The following is a 25,908-nucleotide window of genomic DNA, read 5'->3' as shown; positions in this document are numbered from 1 at the left end:
ATAATTATGGTATCTATCTGTATAAATATCATGTCTGTCTATGCAGGCTCTATCGCGATCCCGGGCGCTTGCATCGGCATCTTTATGGGCGGCTGCCTGCTGAAGCGTCTTGAGCTGCGGCCAAAGGGCGCCGTGCAGTTCGTACTTATCTCCAACACCGTGTGTCTCTCCTGCTACGCTCTGCTCTTCTTCCTCGGCTGTGATAACATCAAGATGGCGGGTACTACCATCCCTTATACTAATAACAGGTAATTCGTCATATGCGACCTTTTAACCTTTCGTGATAAGTAGCTTATAAGTTGTTGTGGACGTCGGTTTGTTACACGTCCAAATATGAATAATTTATGAGGCTGAAATGGAACTGAATTGTTTGTACTGCCATAAGTATTCCAAAAGTCCTTATTAAAATAAAGTATTAAACCCGTTAAATTTCACACCAGATTTCACTCGATAATATCTCGACGTACCTATACCACCAAGCATATGCACATACATAACACACCAAACACGTTATATTGCACTGCTATCTATACTAATAATATAGAGGAAAGCTTTGGATTTTTGGATGTTTGTTACGAATTAACTCAAAAACTACTGGACCGATTTTAAAGATTCTTTCACTATTAGAATGCTAAATTATTCCATAGTGCCATAGGCTATATTTATTAACAGAAAAAAATAGGGTTTCGTACTAAAACTACAATAATGTAACTCAAAGTGTAAAAAAAGTTGCCATAAAACATCTTTCATCGCATGAGCTGTATAAACTATTGATTATAGAACAAAAAAATGTTTTACGATATTAAAGAATACATCAAGGTCTACAAAAAACTTCGCGATACCATTATGTCCAACTATTGTAGTTATGTCACTATGACTACTTTTTTACATTTTAAAAGTTGACAGAAATGCCAACTAAAATCAGACCATGTTATCCATACCTTTATATTAATCCTTATCCAAATAAATAATTTTATATTCAAGACCGTTTCAATTCCTGTAGATTACTTTTTGAATTCTTCAAATCGGACATGCCATTCAAAACATATTACGAAATTAAAAATAACAATTTACCAAAAAATGCATCCAGCAAATGGAACCACTATAAGCAGCGATTGCTCACGAACGCCGCACGAAAACCCACGAATCTGTCTTTAAAAAGCCAAACTGATCCTAAACCGAAATTCCTCCTCCTCTGAAGCGAAATTTCGGTTTAATTGTAAATGAGTAATTATTTAAGCGTTTATTCCGTATGATTTTCGTGGGCACATTTTTGTTGACATGATACCTATAGAATATTCTGTTACAGTTTCCAGGTTATCTAGTAGAAATACAGGACGTCTAAAAAATAATCGAAAACGTCCTTGCTGCCCATTCATAAAAAACTGTCACCACGCAATTGAGGCGGTTGAAACGCCCGAATAATGACCCAAATACGGCTGCTGAACCTGGCCCTATACTACGAAGTGCAAAATTCGAACTTCGTATCTTGCCGTCCCGCTGACGCTAATATTATTTAAAACGAGAGTGAGAGGGACGGTACGATACGAACTTCGATTTTCAAATTTTGTTGTAGCCCCCCTGTACCGTCTGACGCTTTCCTTGTTGCAGCAACGTGGAGCCGTTCAAGGTGAACCTGACGGCGGCGTGCAACTTCAACTGCCTGTGCGCGGAGACCGATATGGAGCCCGTGTGCGGCAACAACGGCCTGACCTACTTCTCGCCGTGCCACGCCGGCTGCGCCGCCTTCTCCTCGCGATCCAACTTCACCAACTGCGCCTGTCAGTATTGCCTGCTTCATATCTTTTATAGCTATCAAACAGACGACTAAAGTCGACAAACAACGTACAGCCAAAACCACTGAAGGTGGAAATTTTTGCTACTTGAAATTTGACGGACATGTTTCTTGTGGATTATTCAGTTGCACAAAGAAAGGATTTCTTTAATTCCCGTGTGATGAAGAGGTAACCGATTTTTTTTACCGGTGCAGAGTCGTGAGGTTAAGCTAGTTTCTAGTAATAGGCTCACTTCTTTTCTTTGTCTTGGTGTTAACTACCTACAAACGAAACGACTGAGTTCCGTCGCACACTGAAGGTCAATCTCCCCAGGACCTTTGAATTAGCTTTGGGACTCGTAGTTGTGGTTTAGTTGTTACTATTATTACGCTAAGCTATTACGTTATGATGAGTTTACACGATGCCACTTTAGCGGCGCCAAAATCTCACCGCCAATAACTGACATGGCAGTATGTAGGCGTTCGTTTACACTGTGCTTTATCCTAACCCAATGCATATCAAAAGGAATTAATAATTAGTCCTGTAAAGTTTACTTCTTGAGTGAATCTAATTATATCAAATGCGACATTATACAAATGTTAAACGCAAAACACACATAAGACGGCAGCGGGTCGGGAGCGAATCGGGTCAATCCGCCGCCACACACACACACAGAGCCACGTAAATAGGCCGACCCGGCCCGCTCCCGATCCGCTGCCGTCCTGTGTGTGTTTTGCGCTTTACATTTTCATCAAATGTTGTTATATCTTTCGCGCCTTACCCTTATTCACCGGGGTGACACTCTTTCCCGGTTCGGATAATACCGACATGGAAATACCGACCCCGTTTTTGGTGTACACGCCCATGGAAACTGACATGAGCTTCTATGGGCAGTACACGAAAAACAAGGTTGGTATTGTCGCGCCGGGAAAGAGTGTCACCCATTCACCGTACCGTACCGTACCGTTATGGTATGCGCGCGCAGGCGTGCACGAGAACATCGGCGGCATGGGCGCGGTGGTGAGCGGCGCGTCGGCGGCGGCGCTGACGGCGGGCGCGGGCGCGGCGCGCGAGTACAGCGAGGTGACAGTGGTGCCCGTGGCCACGGCCGGCGCCTGCAACCCGCCCTGCACAACCATATTCCCCTTCCTAGTGCTGCTCTTCTTTATGACCTTCGTCGTCGCCGTCACGCAAATGCCGCTGCTCATGATCGTGCTGAGGTAAGTGTATCCTACTAATATTATTAATGCGAAAGTTTGTATCTGTGTATGTTTGTTACTCCTTTACGCTAAAACGACTGGACGGATTGTAATGCAATTTGTAGATAGCTGAAAATCTGGAATAACACATAGGCTACTTTTTATCCCGATATTCCCACCGGATAGGGATAAAATCTCGAAATAACAACAGCTGGGCTTAGAGTCACGAAATTTGGCACTGTTGTTATAATGTAACGTCAATAGACCACGATGTAATTCGCACAGGAATTTTGTAAAATCCCGGGATTTCAATTCAACTGCTGTATCCATTGATTTATGCGAAGCCGCGGGTAAAACCTGGTAGCAAAATAATTTTACCAAAAATGTTAAGACTGTGCTTCTTCTGGCTTTTACCTTGTTTGACATCTAAGTTACATATGCGTACCAAATTTTTAATCAATCCGATTTAAAATAGAACTATATGGATAAACTAAATATAGATGTATAAAAATATATAGAAAATAAATAGATATCATTTACTCGTAATAATATTGTAAATTTACTGTAAAGTTAAAGTATATATTTTGTTATAGCCTAAATTGAATAAAGATATTTTGACTTTGAAATGGCATCTACTTGAAAATAAAGAACTCTTTACGTGAGCCGAATAAACCCATAATGACCGAACCAACACAATACCGCCGCAACATTAATAAAAAATCGTGATTAAAAATACCGAAACATGAACTCTAATACTTTAAGAATAGAGTTCATGTTCCAATATTTTTTATCACCTTTGGCCGCTCGTAAATATCTGATGGTGACTGTAGATAAATATATGTGACATAATCTCTCGCTTGCATCCCGAGCTGAACAATCTGTTATTGTCCAGGTCTGTGAGCGAGGAGGAGCGTTCATTCGCACTTGGCATGCAGTTCGTGATATTCCGGCTGTTCGGGTATATCCCCGCCCCCATCGTTTTTGGCAACCTCATCGACTCCACCTGCATCCTATGGAAGCAGTCTTGCAGCGGCGAAAAGGGCGGTCGCTGTCTCCTTTATGACATCGAACAGTTTCGATACAGGTACATATCAAAGTCAAAGTAATTGTACATTACAGCAGATACTAGTAAATGCGTCGGCAGTCTTGCAGCGGGATAAAGGTTGGCCGCTGCCTGCAATATGACATCGAACAGTTCTGATATACACTGCTCATAAACACGTTCAAAATACCTAATAGTACAGCAGAGACTGGTAAGTAACTATGTCATACAGTCATCCTTGATGAGAAGCGACAGATTTTGAATATTGTCGCTGCGCAGAAACGCAGCACCTACAGCCTAAAAATATTTATACAATCGTGCCGTCTCTTTCTACTTTGTTACTTGTTGTTTACATACTTTTAGTTTAACAGTAAAAAGACGACAGAAAAGGAAATAAATCCATATATAAAAAGAAATTACCTATTAAAAAAAAACAGTTCTGTAGTAAGACAATGAGAGAAGTCGTGCAATGCAAATCCAGCCTGGAAAGCCCAGGCGTCTATAGGTAATTATATTTTCTGGTTCGCACATACTTGAAAACAATACAAAAACTCAATAAATATTTCATGCAAAATAATTATGAAGTGCCAGGTACAACTTTAGTATTATGAGCAATGTTGGCAGGTACGTGGGCCTGTGCGGCGGGATTAAGATAGTGGCGCTGGGCATCTTCCTGGCGGACTGGTGGCTCGTGAGCCGCCGGCGCAGCCTCGACGCCGCCGCGCCGCTAGACCCCGCGCGCGACATCGCCGGCTCAATCATCAGCCTCGACAAGCGTGAGTGTTGATCACCTCTCTTCGCTGCAATATAATCGCCGTTCTTATGGCCACAAGATGTCAGTACTGAAGCTGACGACTCAATTCACCCGGCCGTAGTTATGTTCAACCGCCTTTGCATGGTGATTTTGCGGCCTTCAAGCATTGTATTTGTGGCACTTTCTCTGGTGGCTGAACAAGCCTATACGGGAGCGGCACCTCCGACCGGACTTGGAATTTAATTGAAATTTGTCGTGGCTAGACCCCTCCCCCCTGACTTAAAAGTTTGATCCGTTCTTGTTCAAGGCTAACCTGACCTAACCAGTTCAAGCCGTCCACTCAGCATAACCCTAATGAAACCCTAATAAATCTTAATTCATAGTTTATGGTTTCCAGTATTCGAGGAGCTCCCCTCAACGGACAATGCGAGCGGGTATCGTTCGGGCGTGACGTCGGGGCTGAGCTCGGCGGCCACGTCGCCGCTGGAGAGCGTGGCGGGCGACGGCGCGCCGGCGGCGGGCGTGCGCCGCACCGAGTCGCAGCACTCGGCGGCGTCGGGGCGCGGCGGCGCGCGCGTGCTGGTCGCGTCGCGCCACCTGCGGCACGACTCCAAGACCATCCAGCTGGAGCAGCCGGCGCCGCACTCGCGCTCCGGCTCGCGCGACCTGAGCCTCGACCAGCTCAAGCAGTTCGCGCTCAAGAGCGTCGAGAACCTGGACCTGGGCGTGCTGCCGCTGGCGGCCAAGTGCGGCGACGACGAGAGCAAGCGGCTGATCGAGGGCGCCGGCGTGCTGCGCCACCGCCGCACGGGCAGCCGCGAGCTGCGCGCGCGCGCCGCCGCCGCCGCGCCACAAGCGCACCTCCTCGCACCACCTCACGCTCGAGCCGCACGCGCACGCGCACGAGCTCAGCCTGCCCATGCAGAAGGGCCGCAGCGTGGACCACCTCGCCTCCGCGCCGCACCCGCGCCTCTGAACCGACTCCCAACGAGTGATTATGGATCATATCTATGTAGTACCGACGCTTTAGAGAGAGTGATCGCCTTAGAGCCCCTTCGAACCGTTTAGATTATAATTTCGTATCACGAGCCGCCCTAGACTTAAAGATAGACCCGGCCCGTGTTCATATAAATACTCAGATTATTCACACTCGAGTTCGATAAAGTAGCTGTTCTGCTAATAGTTAAATTTAATTATTAACTCTTATCTTAGATTATTATATAAGAAAAATCACCAACCGTATTTATGTAATGTGCCACTTGTTTGCACGAAATATATGAATCGAGTAAAAGAACTACACTGAATCCCATTACTTGAGAATATATTATTTAGTAGAATATTTGGAGAAAGTAGAGTTTAAAAGTGATGAAGCGAGTAACAGTGATAAATTTATGTTTGTACTTAACTGGGTCAAATGCTGAATCAAATGTTATGTATGTAAATACAGCAAAACAATGTAATGTGAAATTTCTGCAATGAAGACTTAGTTGTGATATGCCTACAAAACTGCCATTTTGTTTAATCTATTTCACAAGCTTTCTACAACACTTTTTGACAATTATAATCACAAAGTGCCACTGAACTACTAGTTCTTGTCAGCATAAATAAAATAAAATACATACCAAACACAAATTCTATCCTGCCTTTTAAAATAAAGCATTAAATGATTGCACCATGTGCTTAGTATGTCCAAGTAAACCTGTACCACAGTAATAACCTTTTGAGTAAACGCGTCGCGGCTAGAGCTAAAGATATACACATACATTGAGTGATATTACGTTGATCACACTGCAAATGTCTGTATACGACACGTGGTAATGCCTCCTATCATTTTTAAGATTATGTTTTTGTGCACACATACTTGATAACACCTAAAGGTATCATTACATTCCCCAAAACTTGGTGACGTCTAAACTTGCAAAACTAGGTGACGCCTACACTGCTATTAGCCACAAATCATGTTGTAAATTTAAAAGCATATTTTGTCAATTTTATGTTTATTAATTATGATCTCAATATGGTGACGACAGCGGATTATAAACTTCAGTTTTGGAACTGCATGTACATTTTTTTAGTAAAATTAATTTTAATTTGTAAATATTATTTGCTTTTATATTTTAGTTAGTTCCCTACTTTTATTAGTCTAATCCCAGGTCACTTCTACATGTATATTCATGGTATTTGTTTAATTATAATATTGCTTAAAGGTAAAGTACTTTTATGTTAAGAGCATTTATACCTGCTGAGCTGGCAACGTTTCATTTTGGACAGTTTTTCTCGATTATTCCATAACAATTTAATGAAAATTCAAAATGTGGTCTGTTAGAACTGTCTACTGCAATAATTATTCGTGATACTTTTATATTCTTTAAAAACGAACAAATGTTTATAAATGGTTTTTATAGAAAATAAAAACTTATCACAAATAATTATTGCAGTAGACAGATTAACTTATGTATAAAGAACAGTTCCAAAAGACCACATTTTTAATTTTCATTAAATTTTTATGGAATAATCGAGAAAAACTATCAAAAATGCAAAATCACCAGCTCAGCAGGCATAAACACTCTTAATTATTAAAATATGTCAATTCTGCGGCTGATGTTTTGAAAGTAACTATTCAATTATTATGGTAGAATATTATTTTGTATGGAACAAGTATTTAAAAGCAATATATTTATCACAGAAAAAGACAAATGAAAATTAGGAAGTCATCCATGTAATATATTTGTTAAGAGAGATACATAGTTTGATATGAAAGAGAGTGTTTTTATCTAAAATTGCCTTATTACAATAGATATTAAGACTTGATACTGACTTAGTTGTATTTTTAAAGTTGTTATCTGAATCTCAGATGGAAATGGTTGATGATAGCAACTCCAAAACTAATTTGTTGCATTTAGTGAATAATAAAATTGCATACTTATTTTAAAAGAAAGTATTTTATTTTCATTAAACAACACACATTAAATCATTGTGCTCTCTTTACTGCAACCACATCACTCAGCTCACCTGACAAAACAGAATAACATTAAAATCTGGAAACAATGGAAGTAGATTGCAAATTATTAACTACTTACTGCCTAGTAGTATGATTAGGCCTGTAACAGGGATAGTAATAAAAACTACATGTAAAAAAACTACAGTTTACTCAACAATATACTTAAACTACTTTCTACATATCAAATGCATCAATATAAATTCTAAGACTGACACAACTGAACTATTCCAACTCACCACATTCAGCTATAACAACTTTTTTAGAAGTTTGTCCATTCCTAGAACCCAAGCTTTCCATTTTTCGAACAGTTTCTATGCCCTCCACCACAGTACCAAATACAACATGCTTCCGGTCTAGCCAAGGTGTTGCAGCTGTAGTAATAAAGAACTGAGATCCATTAGTATCTGGGCCAGCATTAGCCATAGACAATATTCCAGCACCAGTGTGCTTCAGTTTAAAGTTCTCATCTTTGAAAGTTCGGCCATATATGGACTTTCCGCCTGTACCATTATGATTGGTGAAGTCACCACCCTGACACATGAATCCAGGAATAATTCTGTGGAATGATGAACCTTTATATCCAAATCCCTTCTCCCCAGTACAAAGTGCTCTAAAATTTTCCGCCGTTTTTGGAACCTCATCAGTATAAAGCTTCATTACAACGCGGCCGAGTGATTCGCCATCAGCCGTGACATCAAAAAAGACCTTCTTCTCAGGTTGAGTTGAGGCAAAACGTAGTGCAGCGGCAGAATAAACTGTGCCGTTGATAATCGTGCGGCGAAGCATTGTTGCTACGGCCATCCTAAAATATTCAAATAGTGTCACGAGATATTATGGCAAGTAATATGTAACAATACAATCAATTTATTGAATAATTTACAGCACAAGATAATAAAATTATATCAAGTAATTTTTAATGTTGTACATTTATGAGTTTACATATGTAACATAAATTTCTGGAAACTATCCCAACCTTAGGTTAAAAGCTTGAGTAAGTATAAAGAAAATTTGGACAAAACTAACCTTAAAACTTAAGATTTTTCCGACTCCTAATCAGATCAGACTTTGACAGACTTTCAGACTGGATCAGACGGATTCTGTCTGTCTGACGGACGACTTTCTATATACAATGTACTCTATGGCCTCAACCATATATTCGCTATATTCGATATTTGTAACGAGATAGTTGATGATTTATTTATCAGTAGCCTTAGGGGCTGTTTCACCATCCATTGATTAGTGTTAACTGGCGGTTAGGTGTGATGCCGTCTCTATTTGTTTTGTTCGAATAGACGGAGACGGCATCACATTTGTGATCACACGAATGTTATATTACCAGTCTTCTTGTACCTATATGCAGTTAAAGTAATTATGAACAAAGTGAATTTCAAACTAATTTTTCCAAAAAGAAACACAAAATTTTGATACCATTGCTGCTCAAAGTATTAGCCGCCAATAATTCGAATATCGATATAAATTATTCAGGTTTCGAAATCGATAGCACAACCCTTGAGCGCCATTTTATGCGACATGTTTAGGTATGCACGCGTATTCTGTAGGTATTTCCAAAGTCTAAGAACTTTTTACATTTTCTTACACTGTGTAGGTCTATGTATAAATATCACACAAAAATATCGATACGTTCAAAAAACAATATCGATATTTTTTCAACAAGCCTACAAAGGACAACGTGCGACTAGCAACTGCATGTGGGCGCACCCTAATTTCCCGGCCCGGATAACACCGACATCGAAATACCGGCCCTGTTTTTTGTGTACACGCCCATAGAAACTGACAGGAGCTTCTATGGGCGTGTGGGCGTGTTCACGAAAAACAGCGTCGGTATTTCCAAAGTCTATTCCATCCCGGTATTATCCGGTCGTGAAAATCGCGTAATTCGATTCTTCATTATTTACTTATCAATAGGTTATTAAAACTGTAATCAGTAATATTCAAAAGCAACCCTTATACCTATTTAATCCATAAGATTTTTTTTTTAGTTTCTTTTGTTGGCCTAGTTATAACAGAACAGTTAAAATTACCGGTACTATTCATTGGATAAAGTAAAATGTACTGTGTTCGTGCAATTTTACGTCATTTAAGACAGCCTACAATCAGGAAATTGCAAGATCCAAAAGTTGTTAACTTCATACCAACATTCTATCGACCTGCAAGTCAATTTTCACAAGCAATAGAAGATGATTTTTCAGGTACGAAGTGGCGTTCCGAAAGGAACCAGTTTTAAATGTACATAAAGTATTTTCTACTTTAAATTATTACTCTACTTTAAATTATTCATTTTTTTCTCAGAACAAATTGTTGATGAGATTTGTCAAGGTGATGCAGACCTTGAGAAGAAATTACGAATTCTCATGCTTGAGGTAGAAGTGATGCGTCAAGACGGTCGCCAGGCACCAGATAATTTAAAAGCAAGCAATTGGAAGCACCTTTTGGAGCTACAAAGTCGAAACCAACGACACTCATATCTTTTATATTTATTCAAAACAGAAAAGTCGAAGGAAAATCAAAAGGTAATAATAGCTTCAAACTGGCTATGCATCCAATATATTTTATTTAAACTTTTTTAAAATATTGACACCACTGAAAGGTTAGAAAAAACTGGTCAAACTGGTTGAAACATAATAATATCATAATTTATGAAACTGAATCACTTACCAGGGTGGAACCTATTAAAATCACTTTCGCTTGGATTTCTTTGGAAAATGTATGGAACGTCAACATGACATCAGCAGCACCGCAGCACAAAGGTTCCACCCTGGTACATGATTCAGTTTCCTGGACTGTAAATTAGTACTTTCTTTCAAAATTGTTTTGAAAGCTGGGTTCTTTTCACTAAAATTGTACCTACTTGCATAATATGTAGCAGTTTGTAACTTTAATGAAGGTCTACTTATGCAACAATAGATTAAACTTGTTGTTTTGATATTTTCTATAGGCCAAGAAAGAGGCTAGAAAACAAGCTTTTATGGAATCAAAACAGGAGGATGTTAGAGAATATCCTGATGATGTGATGTATGGCATCAGTCATCAATCATTATTTTTGCGAATTCGAGATCAATCCATGAATAACTTTGATAACTATAGGTAAGATTTTAATTAAAAAAGCATGATATATGTTAAGGATACAATTATGGATCCTGTTAATTCAATTTTGTCACTACTTATATTACAAATAATATATATTTTAAAAAGTATATATATCTATATTATTGAAACAGCTTTTACTTTCCAGTGGATGAGTCCATAATATGGTATTTGACTATTTTTTATTTATTTCATAAATTAAAGCTTGATGCATGTCAGCAATCAGAAAATCAATTTTTAACCTACCTTTTCATATAGCAGAGTTATAACATAATATACAGGATATAGGAAATTCAGGAGTTGTCAAATACCATATTACATAGCTTGTTATATTAACTAGTTACCAATTTATATAATTAGATGTATTTTATATTTCAGAGCATTGCAAGCCATAATGCACGGTCAGCCTATTGTTGTAGATTGTTCATATGAGGGCAATATGATATATCGGGAAGCAGTAAATGCTGCTAAACAGATGACTTTTGTTTTTGGTGACAATAGGATACATAAAGACCCTTTTGATGTTCACATGTGTAATGTGAACATGCGGGGATACTTTTATGAACAACTTCAAAAGAATATACCATCTTTAGAAGAGCCGTGGTTGCCTTTAAATATTCATACTAAGAGCTATTTAGATGTGTTTCCAAAAGAGAAATTAGTTTATCTCACACCACATTGTCGAAATGAACTTACAGAATATGATCATGATGCTATTTATATAATAGGCTGCATGGTAGACAAGGTGAGACTTGAAGAATTCTCTGATTTTGACTTGCAAAGCTAGATTCATACTTAGATTTTCTTCATACACTGCCTGCAAACTTAGCCAAAAGGCTAAAAAAATCTAATCAATATGTTTAAGTTGAGATTAAAGATGAGTTTAAATGAAATTAGAAAAATATGACACAATTTAAAAAAAAACTAATATTTTGATTTCAGGTAAACAATGAACCACTGTCATTAGCTAAAGCTAAGAGAGATGGTATCAAAATGGCAAAATTGCCACTTGATAGGTATCTTGAATGGGCCCCTGGATCAAAGAAAAATCTGAATATCAACCACATGTTACCAATACTTCTAGACCTGAAAATGACTGGAGACTGGGAATATGCTTTGAGACATGTCCCAAGGAGAAAACTTATGGAAACCAAAGTTCTGGCAATGGAAAAGAGATTGAAAAGAAATCCATCATTACGAGAGCAAGTCTTTAAAAATTTAAAACAGCACTCTGATGAGCTACCCGATTCATACAAATTGAAAAGAAAACAATCAAAAGCATCTTTGTATGATGATGACAGCATATAAATATTTTTAAAAATATATAAGTGTATGTTTTCTGTCATTTGTGTTACCCAAGCTATAATTTAAAAAAATGTGGCCTACCAATGGGACCCAATGGATTGGACATCTGCGCTCAACCTCATTGGAAGCGCACACTTGTGTTTGTGAACCCTAATGAGATTCCTGATGCTGACAATTTATAACATTACTATCTTACACCCGCAGCGTTGTCCCTATCCCAAAAGTTTCGGAAAATTTGTCCTTATTCCTTGTCTCCATATTTAAAGATGTTTTGAACTCAATGGAAAAATTGCAAACAGTTGCCACCTAATGCCTATTTCTCAAAGCTTATTAGTCTAATAATAACAATACTTATGTTGGTGTTTTGTCTCGTAAATTAAATAAGAAAATAAAACCCAAAAATGCTTCTAGATATTGGTCCTTAGACCTAAAATTAGGCTTAGTTGTGCCAACTGTAACATAACTGCATTACAACCATGCTACATAGTTTACATTCGGTATGCAGGCGTCAGAAGTGCTCGCCAAGAATATGACAAGAGTTTGCTCGTTTGCCATCCAGACGAATAAAAATAAAAAAGTAGACCGCAATATACTTGCAGTTTTGATGCTACTATTTATGTCAACTGCATTCAAACTGCGCTTTTGCAGAAAGCAGCTGAAATGCAGGATACGGAGTTTAAATGAAACGAAATATGTGTTCTATTGTGCCAATATAAGTTTAATTTTATACTTTACACAGCATTAAAAGATTTCATAATATCTAGTAACTAAGGTTCATACTATTTACAGTCTGATGTTGACACTGGAATATAAATATGTATATAATGTGGTGGCAGACACTTAACATTAATTGATCAATAGTATTGACCAATCCTACCCCATCTATTGCACACATAGATTGTCGAAATGATTACATGCTTAGCATGTATGCACAAGTAAAAATTCTAGTCCATAGAAAGTTAAAAGACTTTTGTCTACAAAAGTAGAAATTTGGATGAAGACCAAAAAGTTGTACACCGTTACAAAGCTGCGTTAGCAGGTATTTATAATTACTATTTTTTTTCACAATGTAAATTTTAACTACCTGCTAACGCGCAGCTTTAACGGTGTGCAACTTTTTGGTCTTCACTCATTTATAAAAAGCATATTCTCAGCAGATTCACAGTGCAGTAGATGGCCTGTTGATGCGACGGGCAGGCGGATAAAATTAGATATATTATATAGCCACAAGCGCTAATTTGGGATCCACTTCGAATATCTGTCATTTTATATGACGATTCAAAGGATTTTTTCACAAAATGGGTCCCAAATTAACGCTCATGACCTTATATGCTCTACAAAGATACAGAATAAGTAATCATGCTTTGCAAAGTAACAATATTATTTATTAAAAATCTTGTACTGCATCCTATTTTAAAAACTGAGTCATAACCATAACACTGGTTACAAGAGAAGACAATGCCTTGTAATGGACTTAGTAATCTTATATGCTATAAAAAGTAGTCACATCTCAAGAACTTTTCATCAGCTTTAGTGGATACTTCCCTGAACATGCCACGATCAGCATAAATTTCTTTATAACAATTCTTATTCTCAAGGTAAAACACAAAGTTCGCACATACTCGTAGATTACCTAAAATACAAATGACGCAGTCAATCAGACAAAAAACCATACTAAAGTAAAAAAAATATGTAATACCCAGATGGGAGATTTCCTGATGTGTTTCTGTACTTATGCCTTTATAAGGCGTGTATCCCTCCCTACTATCAGACTATCTAAACGACAAACGTTAATTGAGAGTTAACAGTCCTATGCTAGGTTTCACAGGATAAACGAACAGCTCCATAGGACATCTTGGTGGTTTCAACTTCCCAACATTAGCCAGTTGTTCCGTTTGTAGTTACTAAGAGCTTCCGTATACTAAGCTGAATGCGGTCAGCGCTTGTAGCTAGTAACTAGTAGTAGCTTGTAGCAATAATAAAATGCATCAATAATCTCGCCAGGGGACAAACGAGCCCGTGGGCACCCATAATATGTGCGGCAGCTTCTAGGGTGCAGTATGCCGCATATCGACGTCGCCGGGAGCGGCTTCTGAGCGCTGCTTAATGGTGGCGAGAATCTCTTGCAGGTTCGAGGGCAGCGCTATGTCGGCTAATGGCACCACCGGCGGCGGGGGCGTCATTGGACGCGACGGCGAGTACGCCTCGTCCTGGAACAATGATTTACTTTGTCAACTAAGTAAAAAATCTTTGCGACCAATGGAGAATGTCTGAAAAATTTAGAAATGCTTGAAACTTTTTTATGTACACGCCAATGAAACTGACATGAGCTTCTATGGGTGTGTAGATGAAAAACAGGGTCGGTATTTCCATGTCGGTATTATCCGAGCCGGTAAAGTGTCTGTCACCTGTCAAAACGATCGAGTCAAAGACGCATAAATTCTTTTTTAATGTGTTTTATTCTGGACTATGGAACAACCCGTAACCGACCGGACTGTCGTAATTTGGCGGTAAAGAAAACTTTTTTTTTTAAATTAATGAGGGCTATCGCGTATGAATTCGCCACTAGAGGCGCTAGTGTAGCGTGAGGTCTCCGAAATGTCAAATCTCATAGTTTTTGGGTGAGCTACGCGGGTTTATTTATATAATAATTTTGTGAATATTTTGCAATATCTGAAATTAATTATGGCAAATATGCGTTCCGGGGCAATGAATGTCTGTGTTTTGAGACAGTTTTGTCTTTCGGAAACCTTTGTCCTCCCTTTTTTCCGAACAAAACGGGGACTATGCAACACTGTGGCATGCTCGATAATTTTATGGTACGGTTTTGAGGCGTATTAAATATGATTTTAATCTAAACTTTGTTTTCACGCCCGTAATAACAGACTTTGAAAGCCATACTTAAAAACCTCACGCAACAGTGCGCCATCTAGTGAGACAAAAAACGATAGCCCTCATTGATGCTACTTAAAATTCTGATATTTTTTTCTGTTAATTAGAAATGTATCAATAAAAAAAGTTTCAAGCATTTCTAAAATTTTCATCCATTCCCCATTAAATGTAAGTTTTATTACTAATTTCGTAATATAGATCGTTGATGTTGAGTAGAGAGATATTGAATGACTGACCTCGCCAACAGAAGAATCAGCCTGCGTCATCTTGCGTATCTGCTGCTTCTGTTCCTCGATCTGCCGGTTGAGCTCGTCCATCTTAGAGCGGAGCACGGTGGCGACGGGCGCGGTGGGCGCGGGCGCGGGCGCGGGCGTGTAGGCTGCGCCCGCGCCAGCGCTGCCGCTGCTGGTCGACGAGCCGGGACTGTACGCCTCCTCGTCGTCGGCTGATGCTGGAAGTTTACAATCGTTATTGATTCTGCATGGAATGAATGTGGAGCTGGGCCATGTAATTTCAATCACAAAGTCGTCACCTCCTAACTAACTGTCCCACCCACCCCTTCTTTTAATAAATAATATTTTTTTATATATTATTCAAAAGTTTATATACATTTTTATCTCAGAATAATATTAAACTATAAGTTTTGATTATTCCTTTAGCTTTGGAGATTTTTTCCAGTCCCTATTTTCTAAACTATGATCTTCCCGTTTAGCTAAATGCGCCAAAAGCACGAGCCTTACAAAAAGTCTGCATGGAGGTATAAAGAAACAAGCTAAGCCCTGAATTCTAATTTTAACCGACTTCAAGTTATATATATTTGCATGTATACTTATGTACATAATATGGCAAATAAATGATTATGATTAAAATTCATCTTACTCTGTGTGAGATGATTTGCGAGGTTAATGGACAGTCAACATCAGACTAACAGGTGCTTAAAAATCGTAATAATAACTATTTAAATCTATTAATAGCGCAACCCGTGCTAATTTTGATGTTAGCCCAACGTTTGTAGACACAAGAAATATCGCCAAATAACCTAGTGAGAGTAAACGGGTACTAAATCAAATTTTAAACTACCCACACCATAAAAAATTAGGTCAGTGTTACCAGCTTACACTAAAACCTATACATGAAACTCAACCTACACCGAAGAAATACTACGGAGAACTGTTAAATACTTTTCTAAATTAAGCCTGTGATAGTCAGAGCCATTTGACGTCAAAAAGTGTTCACTTACCCAAAGTGGCAGCTATTTTGTCCTTAACAGAAGTAGAGAGCGCGGGCGAAGTGTAGGTGGGCAGCGGCAAAGCGCGGCGGCGTGGGGAAGCCGGCGGCGTGAACGAGCCGCGTGCCGGCGGCGGCGTGTACGACCGCTTGCGCGATTCGCGCGCCACCTGTGGACATTGATATATATTTACAATCCTGAGCATCTGATAAGAGACAGCAATAGAGCACTCCGGAACAGCGAGGCTGCTACGAAACTCGAAGTTGCTGACGCTAATATTATTTAATACGAGTGAGAGGCACGGTACGATACGAACTTCGAATTTTGTAGTAGCCCTACAGGCCCTATAGGTACTACGAAGCGGACAATTCGAAATTCGTATCTTGCCGTCCTGCTGACGCTTATATTATTTAAATACGAAAGTGAGAGGGACGGTACGATACGAACTTCGAATTTCGTAGTAGTCCCCAAGATCAGTAGGGATACTACGAAATTCGAAGTTTGTATCGTACCGTCCCGCTGACGCTAATATTATTTCATACGAGAGCGAGAGCGACGGTAAGAACGAATTTCGATTTTCATATTTCGTAGTAGCCCTACACACGCTTTGGTTAAACTTTGACCTCTTCGTCTTCGTGACTTTTGTTTACATATTTGTTTCAAAATCATCTATCTCTGTTGTTTACGCAAAGAGCCCTATTTGTGCATCTCTATCGTTCTTATTAATATGTCAAAAGTTTTTAACCAAAATTGCGACTTATTTGATAAAATCAGTACACATTTTATTATTTCGATCAGTTGTATCATTGACAAAAAAAATGTAGACGACAAAATAAGATGAAGATGAGATAATTAAGAGTAAACCTTTAAACCACATTTAACCTATTTTTATTTCCTTTTTTGTGAAAAGAGGGCGGTCTAAGTTACACGAAGACACCCTCTTGGGTAAACATGTTATACCTATTTTATTTTTGTGTAAAGAGGTTAGGTTAGTTTATTCTATTTACACGAAGTTCACCCTCTTGTTTTTATTTCCCACTTTCACTCTACATGGCTCTACACAACTCACTACAGCCTTTCCACTATTACGGCGGGCCGTAGATTTTGACTGCTTTCAATCTTGTAATACCTACCTAATAAAATTCTCGGGTCAAAGATGTTTGTGACCAAACTCGTTCGAAACGGCTTGACCGATTTTTATGATTTTTTTTGTGAAAATTCGGTAGGTCTGAGATTAGGACGTCAACTATATTTCATACTTCTACGTGGACGGAGGACGAATATTTCAGTAAATTTCTGAAAAAATAACCACTGGTACAGTCACCAGCACCAATATCTGACACAACAAGCGTGCATAAATATCTGATACGACTCTATTTCTAGGGCCGGAAGGACGTGTCAGATATTTTTGCACGTTCCGCTGTGGCAGATATTAATGCTGGTGACTGTACACTGCCACGATTAACTCGTTTTGACTACTTACCACCTACTTAGTTTCGATAGAGATTAATTCGTAGTATTGTGTAGAAACTTATAAATTTGTCTTAACTATTCTATTATATTTTGTAAATACTAGTAGAGGACGCTCAATCATGCATGCCCATGTTTGTTCGCTAAACAACCAATCTATCATCGCGAACGGTATTGTCATTGTATGCCAGGACAGGACTGAGTCATTCGAAGGATGTAGTAAAAAATAATGAAACCACACAGCGAAAATAATATGTATTTATGTACCTCAAAGTTTAATTTACATGCTTCCAACCTATATGCTATAACTGACCTTGGCCGGGACAGCGTCGGAGGGTATTGGTTGCGCGTGTCGCTTCTTCCTTTGCCTGATGACGATGGCGATGAGCAGGTGAGTTTTGGCCTCGCCCAGTCCGGGCCCGTCCAGCGGCAGCAGTACGGCGGGCAGCGCCGTGTTGGCCGGGAGCGGCACGATGTAGAAATCTTTGACCGTCGTCGTGTTTAGAACTTTAACCACGCCTAACCTAAAATAATCATTATAGTTGGGCATAGTATGAATTGCACGCAGTGTGAAGCCGTTGAGGCTTTAGTATCAAATATATTATTATTTCATTGTTTCCAGCGTTTGGCAAAAAAGTACAGCCGCCATCATACACATCGAGTTGTTTGGTAGCTCGAAAAAAATCTGTGTTACAAGTTTATGAAACAATGACGACTAATAATAGTAATACACTGAAAACAAATCGTACACTGATACCATTTATTTAACTAACGAGGGTTTAAAGGCTAGGGAAAATAAGAACACACCTATTGCGGCTGCTAAGGTAGCTGTATAGAGCAATATACTGCATTTTTTCCTCGTCATTTGCAGCCTGCAGCTTAAGAATAATTATGTCTTTATTGCTAGCTCTCTTCATTTTGTTTATGTAATCCCAAACGGTGTCAGGGTTTATTCTTCCCACGATATCCAACTCTGTACTGAGATCCTCTTCTATGTCTGCAGCTGTACCCGAGACCTGGTAATAATTTAAAAATATAATTAACCAAATTTTTGAATAATATCAAGTAAAAATTTTCAACAACAAAAAAACTAGCTCAAAATATGGGTAATAGGTACCTACTAATAAGTTTATGAATTGAATAGATATTAATTTGGATCAATTATGCTCATAATAAACATGGACAATTCTGGGAGACGTGTTTGTAGTGGCAGTATGACGTACCTCATGAGCAGCAACGTAGAAGCGCGCGACGTCGACCATATTGATACAGCCATTCCAGACGGTGGCGGCCGCGTTGTCCACGGTGCTACTCGGCTCCTGGTCACTCTCTGCTTCTGTAAAGTCAATTATAAAAATGCCATACTAAAATATTCTAAAATTATGTAATTCCATAATTTTATTGTAAATACATAGACTGCTAAAATCATTACTCTTCCTTTGGCTTTGCCGTAGTATAGTAAAAATAATAAATAATAAACAAAAGTACAGTTATCATTTTGACTTTGGAGGTTATTATGATTTACCTGAAAGCTTCTCCCGTTTTTCCGAACTCGATTTTGGGGACATAAAAGTAGTCTCAGCTACATTGATGTTCGCATCAACTGCGAACGCCTTCGCAGGGTCATATTCCGCATCAGCGAACTCTCCTATTTCGTTTTTATAACTATCTTCATACACATCATCTCTTGATTTTCTCAAGTCTTCTTCAGAAAATGCAGACGTAATCATGGGCTCGTGAGGATCATACTCGGGATGTACTTCCTTCAGCATTGCTGACTTGGGCCTTTCCAGTGAATCAGAATCTGTAGATCTACACAAAGATAAGGGTTAATTTTTAATTTAGTACAAATGGTATAATTACTGACAATAGTTGTTTGACTTACTCATTTTTGCTCTTTGTGTAAACTGCTTCTTGAGATCTAGAACGGTGTTTAGCCTTCTCCTCGGTGCTACTTCTGTGTTTGGACCGCGATCTGTTCCTTCGTCGGGCAGTGTCTTTTGATTTTGAACGTCGTGAGCGTCCTCGCGATTGCGACCGCTCACGACCCTGTGAAATTGATCTGGAATGATCTCGAGATTTGGAACGCTTTTTTGGTTTAGATCTGGATTGTGATCTCCGCCTTGAGCGGTCAACTGAGGCCATTTTCTCTTTAGTTGATTCATCCTTGGATTTTCTTTTCGATTCAATTTTTGCTTTCTTTTCCGATCTCCTGGTGTGGCGTTCATCTTTATCCTTCATGTCTGACTTCCTTCTAGATGAACGCGATTTTCTGCTCTCTGAATTCCGTCTTGATTCGCGGCTACTTTTTTTAGAATGACTTGAAGAACCCTTGGTATTTTTCCTGTTACTACCATGTTTTTTGCTCTCGAGTTTACTTTTTGGAGTTTCGGTACTGAAAATACGATATCTTTATAATCAACCGGCACAAAAGTATACTCAGAAAATTGTAATGAGATTTGCTTACCTTTCTGGGGATTTTTCTGGACCTGGATTCTCAGTAGCTGTAGTGTCATTAAGAGCTGTCACTAAATCTTCTACTGGCACATTTGGGTCTAATTCAGTGGAAACAGACTCTTTTGTTTCCATTACCTGAAAGAACAAAAGTAATGTTAACAGAGAGTTCTTTACAAAAAAATACCTATAATCTTAATCTTACTTTATTACCTCTTCACCCTTATGGGTCTTGAGAACATATGTTTTACTAGCGGCTAAGAGATCTAATTCCGATTTTTTAATTAACTCTAATTGATATTTTGCTTCTTTGTCTCTCCACTGTGCCAGCTCCTGACTAGCTAATTCTTCTGGTGAAAGACGCACCTGTTAAGAACAACGGCAACATAATGTAACAATTACCACATAAATACAGTAAAACAGAAAAATAATAAACGAGAAACATACCAACTGCTTAGGTGTAATAGTTTTATCACAAATTTTCTGCCACAAAGACAGATTTTTACGATCTTTAATATTGAACATGAGCGACCTGTATTTCGCCTTGTACTTCATGCCGACATCTCTGAATAACTCGTGTAGTTCATATTCCGTTTCATTAGCAAATTGTTGTATTTCATGTTCAGTGAACTTTGGCCCAGTGTTTTCCGCCATTCTTATAGTCATTTGCTCTTGCAGAGCTTTCCTCACATTATCTCGGATAGGTTCTGCAGATTTCATTTTGCTTTTATTATCCGCCGGCGGCGTGTCTTTTCTACGCGACGCAGCGGGTGAAACTGCTGGTGCCTGTAATGTGATGTTTATCATAAATATGCCAAATCGTTTATAATCAAAGTGCAAACATTATCAAGGTTATAGCCATTACGTGTATGGTCATAAGGCAGCTGCTATACAATCTTTTCCGCAAACAAAAGACATTGTTTTTGTATACCTAGATAATTGCTCAGGACTGAAATTAAACACCACCAATTTTTTATAAACATACTCGAATACAGAAAACTTACTTTTTCGTGTGCCGACTGCGTTCGACTAGTTGTGGCGCGAACTAGTTTTCTGGGCTCATTTATCGTTCTCAACCCAGATGTACTGGCTTTGGGAGTATCTGGGAATTGAGGTTGCTGAGATTTTGGTGTTACTGGAGTTCTGGGAGATGGTGAATGTTTCATTTCATCTTTAGCTGAAACTGGAGCCTTAGGAGTAGTCTCCTTAACTTCTGCTTGATGTTTCACTACCAATTGTGCTCCTGGTTTCTTTGGAATTCTCTCAAAGTTAAGTGTGGTTTGAATTTTGTTTGGTTCTTTCACAGCTGCTTTCTTTTTATTGGTTACATTAGGTTTTATAGCACTGAGAGTTCCAGGTCGTACAACTTCAAAAGTAGGATTTTTCTGCAACCAGACTTTTAGATTTTCAGCTGTTGGAGCATTTGGTCCTGCAAGTAATCTTCCAGATTTCCTTTCATAAACAATAACCTAAAACAAGAAATAAAATGTAAACATTTGCAGAGAACACAGAAGCAGCAATATTTACGTTATGTTTATTAGGTTTTTGTGTTTTTACCCTTGATTCAGATTTTTGCTTGTCTTGGGGGTCTGATTTATCACCATCAGGTTTTCCTGTTGGACTTTGGTTTCCCAGTGAGTCTTGAGCATGTTTCAAAATGCATGCGTCACTGCAATAAATGCTGCTAGCACGTGCAGGCTTCTTGCACACTATACAATTTGTCTTGGATGATGCTGATTTAGCAGCAGGTTGTGCAACTTGCTGAGGTGATACTTGGTCACTCTCAACTTCTTGTTTCTTTTGAATTGTCATCTGTTAATACCAAAAGCAAAATGGTTAAAATAGTAATTAATAAACATTTAACTCTCTCTTTATCATAGAAAATGTTGTGACGAAATTCTTAAAAGTATTTGATATTTCTTAAAAAAAAGAATAAAAACAAAATCCTTACTTATTGTAAAAGTGAGAGATATTTTTGTTTGGTACGCTTTCACGTCTTAATATACTCAAGCAATCATAATGAAATTTGGTATGGAGATAGTAACAGACCCTTAGAAAGACATGTGATAGTTTTTATCGCAGAAAGTTTTATAGTTCCCGCTGGCGCACAATAAACGAATTCTTCGGAAATGAAGTTGCTGGCAGCAGCTAGTTGCTACAGAATTAAAAAAAAACTATATTTATAATTATTTTACTTTAACTTACTTTATTTGTGATAGATTTAAGAGTTGTCTTAGTCTTTTTCACACAATTAGGACATCTCCACTCTATTCCTTGCTCCTCCATCTGCTGTCCCATTGCTTTGGTTATGTTAACACACTTGCCATGGAACCAATCCTCACAACTGTCGCAGCATATCATGAAGCGATTGTTATGAGGTTGTTTACAAATACACCATAGTCTAAAAGCAAAGCAAACACAGATAAATTAAACATTTTCAGAGGTTAATTTCAATAATTAAATTGTAATAAATGAGAACAAAATAAATACATTAAGTTATCAGGTCTTACCTATAAGGATCATCTTCAGAGTTCCAACTTTCTTGTGATTCTTGAAATATTTTATCAGCAACAGGAGTTGGTATAACTGGATCTGGTTTCTTAGCAGGTATTTTCTTATTCATGTACTGCTTAGACGATTGGGCCACTTGAAGATCGGGAGTGGCGACTGTAGGCAGAGCGGCGGGCGGCGGTGCGGGGGTGGGGGGCGCCGGCACTTCCGCGGCAGAAATTGTGGTCTCCAGTTGACTCTTTCTTTTGGATGATCTTGTGGCAGGTGCCTCAATAGGCGGTAATGTAATAACACGTCCATCGCGTCTCACTATCTCTATTGGATTCTTCTGTGGCAAAATTGTTTTGGCAGATTTAGCTGGTGTCTGCTGGAAGAGCAGACTTCTGGATGTTGGTGTTTGTGGCGACGGCGCCGGCATCACGGCTGGAGTAGCAATGGTGCTAGCTGGTACTGTGTCCACTTTACCAAGTACCTGTTTATCTAAAACTTCTTGCAGATTCTCTGAACTTTCAACCAGTTGTGCTACATGCATTAAGAAGTCTTCACTCAAACCCTCTTCTTCTGAAGGTAAACCTCCCAATAAATCTAAAGTAGGAGATAGTGGGCCAGCTAGACCTGGGCTGTTCATTGTGTGTGCTGCTGAAATATTTGGTTGACCTTTATTCAAATTAGTTGTTATACCTGGAGTGTCTTGGAATATCTGTGCTAAACTTGCATCATCAATTTGTGGAATGAGATCGTAGCCTTTAGATACTTTATCAGGTGGATTAATAGTCTTATCTTTTTGCTTGGAATAAGTTTTCTGTGAAGCCACATTCTTAGTTTTTTCCACAGTACCTAAACTAAATTTAGGAGTGTCCAATAACTTTTCATCTGGGTCTTGAGGTCTGGGAGTATCACTGATTTTCTTAGAAGCCACTGGTTCTTTTTCAGGTTTAGATGGTGTCTTACCATCAGTTGAAACCCTTCTAATGACATCAGGTGTAGAAAATAATGAGGTCATGTCAGACAGTAATGCTGAGACATGGGCTGGTGTTTTCTTTTCTTTCTTAACAGGCTTCAAAGATGGTTTTGGTACCACTTTGCCCAGTTCATTACTTGATGCTAGAGCAAGATTTGCTTCAGTTGTAGTCAATATACTTTCTTTTGGTGGTACATTATCCAAACTGGGTTGTTTTTTAGATGTAGCATTTTTATGAATGGTTTTTTCTTTGATTTCTCGTCTAATAATACTTTTGTTAGTTTTCAATCTTGAAGATACTTTTGGAACAACTTTAGCTTTGAACGCTTGGGAGCTCTTTATTATCTGAGGCTTCACTTTTGTTTTCCTTATTTTTAAAGAGCCTGATCTATCCTTTGTGTCCTTGTAGTCTGAATCAGAGTCTCGGTCAGATACACCATCCGCAGATGAACTTGAGGATGACGACTCATCTTCTTCTTCATTTTTTTGTAAAGTTTCAGAGCTTCTCTCTTGTTCATTTGCATATTTGGACTTAGTCAAGACTGGAAGAGGTTTACTTAGGACATCATTGCCCTTAAAAATTATACCCTCTTGGGTATTTATGGCAATCTTTTTACCTTTAGGAATGATTTGCTGCTCTAATATTGTTATTTTCTTAGTATTTGGAACAGGTTTGGGTGGTGGTGTATGTGTGATCTCAATAATAGGTTCATCAAAGCCAGTATAACTGTCAGTTCTTTGAGGCAATGACTGGCTTGGTGAAATAAGTGGAGTATAGCAATGATCATTTTGGAACCCAATCAAACTGTTCTCTCTTGTTTCAATTCTTAATGACTGCAACATTTCAGCTCCACTATCTGAAATTAATTAGTAGTAAAAACATAATTCTTGGATGCAGTTAGGCAATAATCAACTTATAATAACTAAAAAACTCAGCCCCTAGATTCAAATTGATAATTAGTTAAAAACTTACCATATTTTATGATGCTGTTGGGTTCATTGTAATAACTGTCTACTGTAAGTGTAACATGGGGCACTTTATCATCTTCCGTTTCAGAATCAGTGGCATCATCAGGACGACCCTCATGTCCCACTCTGACAACACTTATCCCAGCTGCCTGAGCCCCATCAGTTCCTTTAATAACAAATTCAATTCAATAAAAATGTATAAAAAATATTCTTAGCATTGCCACCACCTATTTCTGTTTTTTTTTAACAATCATTATATGTGGTAAAGATGCCCAAACATTAAAATTACTGATTCCCTTTGCTAATGAACATTTTGGCGCCAAAACGAGTTTAACTCAATTTAGCTTATTAATTAGGATAATGAGAATAATTGAACATTCCAACATAAATTTACATATTATATTCATGATTTAGTGCATTTGAGAACCCGTTTTCCTTCTAAAAACCCAATTCTTTCAAAAATGTTTGCTCAGTCAACAATGTCAACTGTCCAAACTATACTAAAACAAGAGATTTTAAAATGATTAAAAACAAAACGACGGATTTTCTCGAGATCTAAATCTACTCCAAACAAGACTACTATTTTCTCAAGTTGGAATTTTATAGTGAATGGGAAGCGTCTGTGCGGCGTCGCTTGCTTGTATCTTTTATTTCAGTATTTGTCATTCTTTAACTATTGATCAATTATGCTTAAGTAACGTAATGGATACTGAAAAACATTGTAATCGTTAAATGCTTACCCATTAAGGTTCCGAGTAAGTTTTGATCCACAGAAAGAGATCCATCCTTGTTTACAATAACAACAACAGAACTATCAGCCTTCGTCGAAGGTCCATTAAGGTCCGTATAGTTTGTTATCACTGTGTTTGACATTTTTCATTGTAATCCATGCAACTGCCTTATGCAAGTCCTCTATTTTTAAACCTTAGTAGAATACATGCACCGATTCTATAAATGACGCATTCTAGTAAAGCAACGCGCTTGACGCCATTTTGAAATGAACTGCAAGTCGCGCGCGAGGCACTATCGTTTTGAACGTTCAATTCATGAAACGATGCTTGAGACTGTATCAAAACTGAAAATAATTGAAAAATAAACACATTAGAGACCTATACACACTGTCACAATAGATGCAACAAGAAAAACAAATTTAATTATAACCTCGCTAGACCCAATCGCTTATTTTTTTGACGTTCCACAGATAACACTACGCGCGGCGCGTGTAGGTACTACGTACATAGT

General features: G+C 38.5%; 4 protein-coding genes across 10 annotated transcripts in view; 2 read left to right on the top strand and 2 right to left on the bottom strand.

The window, feature by feature from the left end:
• Oatp30B (Organic anion transporting polypeptide 30B) overlaps positions 1-6,064 on the top strand; it is a 90,597-nt gene extending 84,533 nt beyond the window's left edge. For all 4 annotated transcript variants that reach the window (XM_074101908.1, XM_074101907.1, XM_074101905.1 and 1 more), the window contains 6 exons: positions 47-248; positions 1,612-1,781; positions 2,761-2,995; positions 3,867-4,058; positions 4,641-4,792; positions 5,168-6,064. In XM_074101908.1, the coding sequence (XP_073958009.1) occupies positions 47-248; positions 1,612-1,781; positions 2,761-2,995; positions 3,867-4,058; positions 4,641-4,792; positions 5,168-5,838 (1,622 nt within the window). In that variant the 3' untranslated portion in view covers positions 5,839-6,064. The remainder of the gene's footprint in view (positions 1-46; positions 249-1,611; positions 1,782-2,760; positions 2,996-3,866; positions 4,059-4,640; positions 4,793-5,167) is intronic.
• A 1,405-nt stretch (positions 6,065-7,469) lies between these two features.
• Positions 7,470-8,996, bottom strand: LOC141438174 (peptidyl-prolyl cis-trans isomerase-like). 4 transcript variants are annotated; one of them, XM_074101911.1, is made up of 3 exons: positions 8,745-8,996; positions 8,008-8,573; positions 7,470-7,782 (listed from the first exon to the last, which is right to left on the bottom strand). In XM_074101911.1, exons 2-3 carry the CDS (start codon positions 8,570-8,572, stop codon positions 7,742-7,744), a joined length of 606 nt encoding a protein of 201 aa, XP_073958012.1. In that variant the 5' UTR covers position 8,573; positions 8,745-8,996; the 3' UTR covers positions 7,470-7,741. The 4 variants fall into 4 exon arrangements, with proteins under 4 accessions (XP_073958012.1, XP_073958011.1, XP_073958013.1 ...); XM_074101910.1 differs by having other exon boundaries at positions 8,795-8,993; XM_074101912.1 differs by lacking the exon at positions 7,470-7,782 and having other exon boundaries at positions 7,903-8,573; positions 8,795-8,989.
• A 566-nt stretch (positions 8,997-9,562) lies between these two features.
• LOC141437703 (mitochondrial ribonuclease P protein 1 homolog) lies at positions 9,563-12,221 on the top strand. Its single transcript, XM_074101167.1, has 5 exons — positions 9,563-9,981; positions 10,082-10,302; positions 10,728-10,876; positions 11,255-11,621; positions 11,819-12,221. Exons 1-5 carry the CDS (start codon positions 9,840-9,842, stop codon positions 12,182-12,184), a joined length of 1,245 nt encoding a protein of 414 aa, XP_073957268.1. The 5' UTR covers positions 9,563-9,839; the 3' UTR covers positions 12,185-12,221.
• Positions 12,222-12,876: 655 nt separating this feature from the next.
• pps (protein partner of snf) lies at positions 12,877-25,635 on the bottom strand. Its single transcript, XM_074101160.1, has 17 exons — positions 25,407-25,635; positions 24,671-24,832; positions 22,736-24,554; positions 22,431-22,626; positions 21,783-22,037; positions 21,230-21,694; positions 20,673-21,011; positions 20,439-20,591; positions 20,239-20,363; positions 19,657-20,166; positions 19,297-19,583; positions 18,995-19,107; positions 18,579-18,787; positions 18,085-18,295; positions 16,314-16,470; positions 15,310-15,524; positions 12,877-14,391 (listed from the first exon to the last, which is right to left on the bottom strand). The coding sequence occupies exons 1-17, from the start codon at positions 25,537-25,539 to the stop codon at positions 14,230-14,232; spliced, it is 5,511 nt and encodes a 1,836-aa protein (XP_073957261.1). The 5' UTR covers positions 25,540-25,635; the 3' UTR covers positions 12,877-14,229.
• Between the last annotated feature and the right edge of the window lie 273 nt (positions 25,636-25,908).

This window comes from Choristoneura fumiferana, chromosome 18 (genome assembly GCF_025370935.1).
Source record: "Choristoneura fumiferana chromosome 18, NRCan_CFum_1, whole genome shotgun sequence".
Lineage (NCBI taxonomy): Eukaryota > Metazoa > Arthropoda > Insecta > Lepidoptera > Tortricidae > Choristoneura > Choristoneura fumiferana.
The sequence above is the reverse complement of the archived record's forward strand: the minus strand, read 5'-3'. Positions and strand labels throughout refer to the sequence as shown.

What these genes read in the sequence shown, in the direction of transcription:
- pps (XM_074101160.1), bottom strand. Translation starts at nt 25,539, where the DNA reads ATGTCAAACACAGTGATAACAAACTATACGGACCTTAATGGACCTTCG. An exon ending in AGCAAAAATCTGAATCAAGG is followed by an intron (nt 21,695 to 21,782) that starts GTAAAAACACAA and finishes TTCTTGTTTTAG; the next exon opens with GTTATTGTTTATGAAAGGAA. An exon ending in CCGACGCTGTCCCGGCCAAG is followed by an intron (nt 16,471 to 18,084) that starts GTCAGTTATAGC and finishes CAATGTCCACAG; the next exon opens with GTGGCGCGCGAATCGCGCAA.
- LOC141437703 (XM_074101167.1), top strand. Translation starts at nt 9,840, where the DNA reads ATGTACTGTGTTCGTGCAATTTTACGTCATTTAAGACAGCCTACAATC. An exon ending in AATAGAAGATGATTTTTCAG is followed by an intron (nt 9,982 to 10,081) that starts GTACGAAGTGGC and finishes TTTTTTTCTCAG; the next exon opens with AACAAATTGTTGATGAGATT. An exon ending in TAGGCTGCATGGTAGACAAG is followed by an intron (nt 11,622 to 11,818) that starts GTGAGACTTGAA and finishes TTTTGATTTCAG; the next exon opens with GTAAACAATGAACCACTGTC.
- LOC141438174 (XM_074101911.1), bottom strand. Translation starts at nt 8,572, where the DNA reads ATGGCCGTAGCAACAATGCTTCGCCGCACGATTATCAACGGCACAGTT. An exon ending in AGTTGTTATAGCTGAATGTG is followed by an intron (nt 7,783 to 8,007) that starts GTGAGTTGGAAT and finishes CTGTTTTGTCAG; the next exon opens with GTGAGCTGAGTGATGTGGTT.